A 10,454-nucleotide genomic window follows, 5' to 3' on the forward strand; every position below is an offset into this window, starting at 1 on the left:
TTTGTAGTATTTAGGGGTGTAACAATTAAATGACTTAATCGATGAATCAATTCATAGTCACATAATCTTATGTTTATGTTAACCGGATTGACCTATAGCATTATGGGAAAAAAAGTATAAATATATCAATTATATCGAGCTTGGAAAATACCATTTGGATTGAAGTACATTAGGTTTACAATAACGTAAAAAAACAAAAAAGAAAAGTCGTCACTGTACTGTTCAGTAGCAAGTATTTCTCTCCGAGTCACAATGGTGGAAGTTTGAGCTAAAGATGTCCAGGATCCACTTTAGGTCAGAGAATCCCATCGTTTCAAATGAATCCTTTCAGCAACCACAAATTACGATACTGATTGATTTCAAGCATTGTAGTTTTAAATATAGTAATCATTCACTAAAGTCAAGTAGAGCTGGATTTATTGCTTGAAAAGGAGCGGTAAGAAGCGATCTTATATAATCCCACCCCTACAGAGTTCATTCGTTCCATAGTTTTTGTAATCCGGTTGCCTGGTAATGATTGATTATCGTCAGAAAACATTCATTCATGATTTTTATTAAACAGTAACGGTAAGCGTTATGTAATAATAATTGATTATTATTGTGAATTGAATTGTGGTTTAAATGAGTCGTTACGTCCCCAGCAGTGCTTTGGAGTGTTTGTGATGAGGCGGAGTTTGCAAACTGTTTCATCCAAATAAATGCATCTAATTTAATGTCTTTATTGTTGTGAGTCAAGTGTACCTAATTGAATGTTGGTCTCCAACAATGGATTGATGGTATTTATGGGTTATTAAAGGTCCAAGACAGTCTCTCCTGTAGTTCAGAAAACAAGCACCCCCCATAAAGCTCTTGTAGAGTATTACCACCTTAACTACTGCTTTGGTCATGCCTTATTAAAAAAGAAAATAAATAAATAAAAGCGTTGAAACCATCGATCAGAGGTAAATAAACTTTATGCACCTCAGTGCCAATGAGTCCCATGCAGCTCTGTCTTGTGAAATCCACTTCTGTCTCAAAGCCAGTCTTGTAAATTCCGTGTATTTTTGTTTCCTTGAACTCTCAGAGTTCAGGTCTTGCTTGGATATCTGCTCCCAGCTTGGTGGTATCGACTCGTGAGGACTTTTGTCATCCCGTTAAGCTGCACCGTTCAGAACGACATTTTCTTTGCTCGACTCGCCATCTGCTCGGTTGTTTCAGCACCACTGCTTTCTGCAAACTTGGAGAAAATTGCAAGATCGTTTGGGATTGAATATGGAGACGTGGTTTTTGGCTCTCTCTCTGCTTCTGGATTTTTACCCAGTAAGTTGTAATCAAGTCCTTAAATGTTGAACTACATTTGAATTAGCTTAACCAGAAATTGACTGGAACCTATCTGGTTTTGTTTAAACTTGATCACCTTTTTTTGTGTCATTTTTAACCTAAATCTCAGACTTAAAAATACAGATTTCTGTCCCAAACTACTTCCCTGAATATCCTTCACATCTGTGTTGTTTCGCATGTTTACTGTTTTTAAAAAGTCTCATTGGTGTACTTTCACCAGGCTGCCCTGTTATAAAACACAACATTTGCTCAAACACATCAGAGTTTGTGGTTTTAATCTCCACTTGACTCCAACTCGTACATTTTATCAACCAGCTGCTTGAAGGCAAAGATCAACTTCCTGTCTCTGCATCACTAATTAGAGATAATTACAGCACAGCAGACACGCGTGACAACAGTCTTAGAGCTACACGCCATCTCATCATGAACAGTTCCCGTGCACCAGCGCTCATGGTTGCTGCTGCATTCTGCTAGAATCCAGATTTTCTCTGCAGAAACAGCTCACATAATGACTGGGTGCATGCTGCCCCCTAGTGGACACGCTCTGCAGTTTTTTGATAATTCCATAAAATATTTTTAAAAAACATGTTTGTTTTTATGCTCTATAGTAAATTTCATAAACTCATTAAGGATGAGAAGTCTTGACTTCCCTTTTTCTGGCGTTTTATTCCAAGTAGTGAAAGGAAGTCTCATGAGGGGCAACAGTCTGAGAAAATGCTGACAGTGTCGATCCACCCTGTGGTGAGGGAAAAGACACCGCCTGCAGTTGGAGAGGATCACATGGAGGATCCTGAACCGGATCCGTTCTCTAGGTTGATCCTTCAGGTCCTCAGACGTCGCTGGTATTCATTTAGCTTTCCTGCCGCTCTACTCGGATTATAGAACAAAGACTTCAAGCATAAACGTGTCATAAAGAAGAGCAATGGGATTTACCAAGTTCCTAAAATCAACAGTGTGGCATGAGAAAATGTCTGCCTCTGATTAATCCCAGTGCAACATGCCGGACACGTCTTCCATCTGCTATATTTATTTAGATTTGCACACCAAGATAAGCAAAAGGTCAGAACCCCTCTTTGTGTGTTTCATCCGATCCGGAGTCTCAGTTGGAGATGCAGGCAGGTGGAACATGTTCACTGCTGCTCCAGTTGTTCTCCTCACCGATTCCTCTTTGTTCTGAATTCGGCACGCCAACATTTGAGCGCCGTTTCATTAGTGCTGCCACTTTCTCTTCACTCTGTGACATTTGTGCAGGAAAAGGCTGTGAAGCGGCTCCGACTTTGATCTTTGCTTGGCTGCTGTTCTTTGGAAGTGGAACAGATATTCCTATTAATCCACGATTCTTTTTTTCTTCAGGCTCTGCTCTTCAGACTCATGACATTCATTAAAGCTACCAGAAAGTGGCAAAAAGGAGACAACAGGCAGGGCGGAGCAGCTTCTCACGGCCGCGCTGTGACATTTAGAGTTTGGTGAATCAGATAAATAGCCGACTTTGATCCTGACGAGTGCGTCTTAACCGGCCTCTTCGTTCGCTCTCTTTAATCTGCTGCAATTTGCTCTCCACTTTTCAATTTGACAAACAGGATTTGAAGTGAAGCCTCCCACACGGTAAACAACCAGCAGCGAGCTGGGGGAGAGAGTTTCCACATTGTGTTGACACATCATGGGAGCTCCAGCAGTCATCGCCCCCAGCATCCGGCGTGCAGCCCCCCCCCGAAGGTAAAGGAGCCTGCAGGAAACTGATGGAGCCCCCGCCTGGAGGAGATCGAGCGTTCCCTCCAGGAAAACAGCAGCCATCCAGCCGTCCATCATTTGCTCATGTACCCCGCTACTTCTTTCTCCAGACTCTGAGCGAAACGGTGGTTGAGGAAGAGGAGCTGGCCGTGAGGAAGGAGACGGCTGAGCAGAACATCCACGCGGCTGCTCTTCAGCAGGACCTGCAGGAAAAAAGATTCTTCATCAAACAACATCCAGACCTGCTGTGCTTCCCAGCCTGGTTTCTGTCTGACTGTGACGATGCCGTCAGAGGCTGGAGCTGTTCTAGTTCACAGAGGTCACAGAGGTCACACTCAGACAACTTCCATACTGCAGATCTTAAAGATGAGAACGTTTTGCTCCTGGTTTCTATTTCTCAAACTATTTTATCTAACTGGCATCAAAATCTTCCTTTTTCTGCTCACGTTCCTTAGATCTGAAAGTGCTGTCAGCGCATGAAACTGCCGCCGCTGTGCTCAACAGTGAAGGGAGAGTTTAACCCAGGGGTCTGCAGGAGACAGATGTGGCTCTTTTAGCCCCCCATTGTGGCTCTCGAAAGAAAAAGAAACATGTTTTTAATTTTAAAAGTCACTGCAAAGTAAAAAGTCCGTAAGTAAAGCAAAAAAAAAAAATGGAAAGAAACGAATAACTCTGTGAGGCTCCTGACTACAGTACCCATAATTCTCTGTTGAAGGTAAACATTTTGACAACAGTTTTAGCACCATTTGACCACACAGAATCACTCTGAGGTCAGTAAGCACAACCAGAATCCATATTCACAGTTATAGCAGATTATGAGACACTTTCTAATTTTGAACAGATTCAAGGATTTGAAAAGTTTGGTTTGTTTAATAAACATTTCTCCTGTTGGGCCCACGACCCTCAGCGTGTTTTGGATTTGGGCCCCCTGAGGAATCGAGTTCAACGCCCCCGCTATGTCGAATTCCTTCACTACACACTACAGTGTATTATGTACGGGTTAATGGCCGATGAAGTGTGCGTTTTACTTTTTAACACACGCCAAGGAAGCCTGAACTGTCTGACGCCAAGTGCGTTAAAAAGTGATAATGCACACTTCCAAGGCCATCAACCCGCTTATACCATGGTCACTTACAAAAGCAATACATATTAACCAGTTTTAGTCCTTAATTCTTGTTTTTATCCAATTTGGATCGCTTTTCTCACAAAAAGTGGCGAGGAATGAAGGTCAATGGCAGCAAGACTGAGTTCATCTAATGCGCCGCATGACGTAACAAAAGTCCGCGTCGCGCAGCACCACCGCACCAAGATTTGGCGATATATATATGCTGATCGTCCCGATGGGTTGAATATAGTATCAGTTTAGAGAGAAAGTTCACCTCTTACTGCTTGTTTTTTTCCAAATGATGAAGCAAAAGGTTGTTTTAAAGGAGCCGGCGCAGTGATACAAAACATTTAAGCTAGCTGACCGGATCTTCTTTTTTCACCCTGCGGTTATCAGGTTTTGATGCACATCGAGCAGCCAATCAGAATAGAGTATTCACCCGGACCGTGGTATAAACACTGTTTGCCGCTCTGTAACGCTGTCCAATCGACAGCCCAAAAATGTCCAGTGTGCATCGGTGCTCACTAGATTGGTGAATATAGACCACAATGCATGTTCCAATATGGCGGTGTCCACATCACCAAAAAGATGGCGACTGAGTTGACTTCGTTTGGTTCTCATATAAAGTCAATGTGGTGAAGATCAGCAGAAGGTTTGGGACTTTCTGAACGCCCAGGAAGGAACACAACATCAGTCAGACATTTCAGACGCAGAACATTTAGAGAAGATGCTGATCTGAAACCTGAGAAACGGAAAAGGGAATTTCAAAAACCACTTTTCCTCCCGTGAATATTAAAAGAAAAAACTCATTCAGCTTCTATGGTGCACCTGCTGGTAGAAAGATGTCCATTACAGGGGTTGACATAGCCCAGAAATTTGCCCTGGCCCACAGGGCCAGTAGTTTTTGAAAATTACTGGCCCGACACCGCGCACAGCGAGACCCGCCGCTCCGCAGGTGCTTGCAACTTTAGGGGGGTCCGGGGGCATGCCCCCCCGCAAAATTTTAATATGGTGCAATTTGGTGCATTCTGGTGACATCTAGCACTTATTTATACACTTTTCAATGACTAAAAATAGAGCATATCAAACTTAAATCTGCTCTAGTCTGTTTCAGATGTTTTGAAGAGAGCGCTGCAGTGTAGTAGGTAACACGAGTTAAGAAGTTTTCATGCTGCTTCTAATCACTGCTATTTCACATTTGTTCCTAATCAATAGTTAAGAAGTTTTATTGACTTTTTTTCCCCTGTCTGCCTTAAGGTTCTGCTTTTTGTTACTGTTGCAAAGTTACATTTACTTTTTAGTTACTTTAGTTACCTAATTAAATTAAATAATTGAAAAATTAAATACAATTAAATTACTGAGATCATTCAGCTAACTAGAAATACTTACTGCTTACAGTGTTGTAAAGAAAAACAAAATTAAGTACTTTGACCTTATACTATACTGAGTCTGAGATTCAGGTATTTTGAGTTGCCTTTGATTCTTTGACATTCAGCTTAAAGCTTAGTGCATAGAGTTTCATCTTCAATGCATTCATTAAATATCTTGCTGTCCATAGTACTAATTCCACCCATTACTCCATCCAACATATTCCTATCTATTCCTGCCATGTCTTCCACATCTCTGACATGCTTCAGTCTCTCTTCAGTGACGGTGTTGGATTTATGATCATCGCGGTGAAAAACCACCAGGGGGCGCGCTGATATGTGTGTCAGTTTAAATATATCTGCCTAAAATGTAATAATAACCCACTGGCTTGTTCCTTCGTTGTTGCTGTTTAACATCGTTTAGTATTGAATTGTTAGATTCAATAAAGTTTGAAAAAAAAATTGAATGAGCGCGTGCCGCGTGGTGCTCGGCAGTGACAGCCGCGCGCGCAGGCGGGAGAGGAGGAGAAGAGTGAGAAAAGGTTTCCCATAGAAACCCTTGAAGTCTGAACACAGGACTAGCAGAAAAAGTGAATTATAAAGACGAGGTAAATCTACACGTTTTCGCAAAATATACTTTATTGTAAAAGGTGAAAAATTTATTAATTGTTAGATATTTTAGTGGCCCGAGCGGACAAGTAAAAAATAAAGTATTGTGGTCCGTACTGCTCGAAAAACAGGACCGGGCCAGCGGACGAATGGCTATGTCGAGCCCTGCATTAAGAGAAGCTTACAATTGGGTAAATAAAGTAAATCTGACAATGGTTGCTAAGCAACAGAGAGAGGGCTGCTGTGAAACTCTGTGATCAAATCCGGAGTTTTCTGAACTGCGACCGCAGAGAAGTTTGGAGGGAAAGCTGTGCACGTTAGCCAACACGCCAACAAACCCCAAGACTCGGGCGTCTGACAGGAAAGCCCCCTACAATCTGTAATCTGAGATTATTGGGACATCATGACAGAGCAACCATCAATAATAACAAAAATAAATCCATCTAAGTCATGTGAACATTGAGGAATATTTTTCAGATTCTTGTTCTATTTTTTGAGCTCTTTGATTCTGTGTTTTTTTTATTTATTCTTTTCGCTCCCGTAGAACATTCCTCACTTTTTGAAATATGAAACACATTTCAGAATAATGATTTTATATTTGAAACCTTTGTTTTTTGGGAAAGTGTCTTCCTGCTCATTTGTTGCCGTTTCAGTTGTTATTTATATTTTTAAATTAGAAAAGAATGAGCTCGGATGATGTGGCATTCTGTTCACCTTTGACCCAACAGGTGTGGACTCATATGGGGTCAAACCAGGATCAAATATTTGGCACCCTTAATAACACTCAGTCATGCATCAGTGAGCAGCTCATTTGTTCAATTAAACTCAAATATACGGAGCCATAAAGCAGGGGTGGGCAAACTGCGGCCCTCGGGCTGGACCCGGCCCGCCTCCATGTCTGGTCCGGCCCACTGAACAATATCAGAGACCCATGTTTTGTTTTTTTTGTTTTAATCTGGCCACAGGATCCAGATGTGACATTTCTTCCCCCCTTCTGCAGCTTGCGCTCCAACCTAAAACCCTCTAAAGTCTCTGTCAAACAGAACTGAAGACAGTCTTTCTTTTCTACGTCACAGTTCATCTTTCCCGGTTTAGCTCGTTCTTTTAGAGCAATTATGCTGCTTTTTTTAAACAGCACACCCTGTTCTGTGTCCTGATTGGCTGGAGACCCTGTCAATCAATCTCCCAGGTGTCTCCTGTACAGAAACGCGGAGCTCTTCAGATCTACAGAAATCTGTGATCGATCCGATCTTTGTTTTCTAGGAAGGTTTGAGAATTTAAACAGGAGAAAAGTGTGAAAATGTTCATGTCTGTGCTGACCTCGCTGCCCTGGCCCAGCAGGTGCAGGTGCTCCAGGCAGTGGCGGCTCAGGCTCCGCAGACTCCCCTCAGCCAGCAGCAGGTTCTCGTGGGGCTCGCAGACCAGCGTGAAGGCCAGGCTGTGGACGGCCAGCCACACGGCGCTCGCCTCCTCGCAGAAGGGGTCTCCGGCCCGCAGCCGCATCACCCCGCTGTCGGCCTCCTGCAACGCCAGCGCCTCCTCCCCCGGCACCGCATCCACCAGCACCCGACCCGCAGCCTCCCGGGTCAGAGAGACGACGCTCCGGACCTGCCTGACCCACAGACAGCATTTTTAGGAATGAAGAGCTGCGGTCAGCTGACTGACCTAGACTCTCAGGATGGGACTTTTGAATGTATCTGTGTTAAAAACAGCCGTATCTTTTCCTCCAAACCTTCCATCTCCCGACATGAAAACCAAACTCTTAGACCTTAGCAGATATGTGGCTCAGGACGGGACAGCTCTGATGCTGCTCCCTGTCTGTGCTGCACCGCAAATGTTACGTTGGGGCTGAAAGCTAGGAGGAGAGAGTGTAACCAGATGGATGATGGGAACTGTGGACGGGCTTACTTCTTAGAGGCACCTCAGGAATTCTGAGGCATATTTCTGATGAACAACTTAGGGTGAGATGATATCAATTCACTTCCCCCCACTCCCTTTCAAGCTATAAATCTAACTCTGTTTAATATATCCACTATATTTAATCAATCTAGTGGGTGCATATTCTATGCATAACATCTTTGTTTATGATTGAGAAAATTCCAACCTAACTGAACTCCCGCTCCTCACCTGGCCACCACGGACAGCTTCTCCTTCCGCAGGAGTCTTCTCTCCTCCGGGCTGAGCTCCCGGTGCTGGTCGGTTAGAACCGCCTCGTCTGGACCGAACATTCGGGAGTAAAGCAGCCGACTCTCCCCGGCGGGCAGAGCGCTGACGGGACACACTGTGTGGATCAGGAAACACCGAACCATGGCTCACACAGCGGCGACGAACAGGACAGGAGCGTCTTCCCGCTGATGCTGGCCAAACTTCCGTTTTGGTCAGCTGACCGGGATCACGTGAAATGGGTGTGTCCTTTTTAATGTGTCCACCAGAGGGCGCCATTGCACTTTGATGAGCAAATGTCTGAATTCTGTTATTACAGTTTTTCTCAGTCGCTTTAGTACAATTCTCAGATCAGAATTGAAGTTTGCAAATACGTGTGTGCATTTCTCAAAACAATTTGTACAAACAGCAAAACACTATGGATTTCTTGCAAAAGCCTGTAACTTGCTCAAAATCTTTAGTTCATCTCTCAAAACTAAGTCTTTATGTCATTGAACGTCAGTGCCATCAGAATGTCAAGTCCTTGTGTCATTGTCTGCGAACAAGACAGTCAAATTACTTAGTCATGTTGTTCAACATAACTGTGTACTTTAGAGGGAGGTTCTGATGTAAACTATGGCTAAAGTTTTGATGACAATTATTGTAAAATGTAAGTTACACCTTTTTTGTTTGATTGCAAGAGACTGGACAAGATTCACATTTACACTTTCATTGTTCATATTGTAATTTGTTGACAGACCATGTCATACCAACATGAAATAAACAATTGATAATGTAGCAAAGAGCAGAGAATTGTACATAATCATTTGCATGGATGTACCAAAGCAATTACAACTTGTTCAAAGAAGTGAGAAACTGCTAATATGATGTGCACAAGTGACATCATGATGTGAAGATTGAACAAATAGTTTTGGGAATTTCATTCTGATCTGAGAATTGTACTAAAGCGACTGAGAAAAACTGAAGAAACACATTTCTTACAAACGTTAAAAACTTTGTCTTAAGTCACTTTACTGTCATTTTTAGAAAACTAAAGAGGGTTTGACTGTAGGCTATTTTAGACTGAGGATTATTTGTAATCATTTCTCAGTTTTTTGGGCATTTTAAAATTGGGCTATTCTAGAATTAGCCAAAGTACTACACTCAATGCAATTGATCTTAAAGCATGAAAGGGGGCAAAGTGCAACAGACACCTAATCTTCTGTGGCATTAAAGGACTTCTAATATTTCTGTCCTTCACAGTGCTCACAGAAAACTTAAAAATGCTAAAACCTGTCCAAAAGCGCACGGCAGATGGACCACAGCATGATCGCTTTCTCACAATCTGGTAAACAGTTGTTCCTTTAAAAAAAAATTGTATTTATAAAAATGTGATGTATAATTATAACATAGATATTTAAGTTTATTCACAGCTGAGGTTCTTTTGGGGCGTAACATATAAATCCAAGACAACAAACCAAAAAAAAAACTATTCATGATTGTCCTATCTCAGTCATACGACGGAGTTTTAGGGCCACGGTGAGGAAAAAAAATTCTGGCCAACATGACGAGATTAAAGTCGTCATGTCGACTTTAATCTCGTCATGACGAGAAAAAACTCGACACAAAGTTTCGAGAAAAAACTCGTCTTGTCGACATAAAAGTCTAAATAAAGTTTCGAGATTAAAGTCGCAATGTTGCGCGACAGCAGTGAAGCTGAGTCTTTCAGGAGTATTCAGTGTTATGGCTAATGCTAGTGAGCTAATGGCTTTGTATTTAAGAGTTAACGACAGAGTTTTATGGCCACCAAAAAAAAGTAATTTTATTAGGAGATAAAAACTCGTAAATTTACGGGAAAAAGTTCATAGATTAACAAGGAGAAAACACCGAAGTTGTCTGTTTATCGGAGCCTAGCTTGAAGATGAAATATGTGGAGCCTTTTGTGAAGCTTTATTTCCGGATTATAGGTTTAAAACAAAGAGATTCTGAGTCTTTTGGCGACTCAAAATCAGATTATTTTCCGTGTAGCAGTCTTTCCGGGGTTCGGCGTCAGTAAAGCGGAGTTTCATCTGTAAAATAAGGAGCTCAGAGACACGTTTGGGTGTAGAGAACTGCTGCAGCCTTTATTCTCCTTTTCATTCACATAACCTGAAGTTCATCTGTCACATTACGTCATGAAC

General features: G+C 42.3%; 1 protein-coding gene across 1 annotated transcript; it reads right to left on the minus strand.

The window, feature by feature from the left end:
• Window positions 1-935: 935 nt before the first annotated feature.
• Window positions 936-8,532, minus strand: ap5s1 (adaptor related protein complex 5 sigma 1 subunit). Its single transcript, XM_004082737.4, has 3 exons — window positions 8,260-8,532; window positions 7,453-7,744; window positions 936-3,254 (listed from the first exon to the last, which is right to left on the minus strand). The coding sequence occupies exons 1-3, from the start codon at window positions 8,439-8,441 to the stop codon at window positions 3,126-3,128; spliced, it is 603 nt and encodes a 200-aa protein (XP_004082785.1). The 5' UTR covers window positions 8,442-8,532; the 3' UTR covers window positions 936-3,125.
• Between the last annotated feature and the right edge of the window lie 1,922 nt (window positions 8,533-10,454).

The sequence above is a fragment of the Oryzias latipes genome, chromosome 22, assembly GCF_002234675.1.
Source record: "Oryzias latipes chromosome 22, ASM223467v1".
Taxonomy (NCBI): Eukaryota; Metazoa; Chordata; class Actinopteri; order Beloniformes; family Adrianichthyidae; genus Oryzias; species Oryzias latipes.

What these genes read in the sequence shown, in the direction of transcription:
- ap5s1 (XM_004082737.4), bottom strand. Translation starts at nt 8,441, where the DNA reads ATGGTTCGGTGTTTCCTGATCCACACAGTGTGTCCCGTCAGCGCTCTG. An exon ending in AAGCTGTCCGTGGTGGCCAG is followed by an intron (nt 7,745 to 8,259) that starts GTGAGGAGCGGG and finishes TCTGTGGGTCAG; the next exon opens with GCAGGTCCGGAGCGTCGTCT. An exon ending in TGCTGGGCCAGGGCAGCGAG is followed by an intron (nt 3,255 to 7,452) that starts GTCAGCACAGAC and finishes TTTTTCCTGCAG; the next exon opens with GTCCTGCTGAAGAGCAGCCG.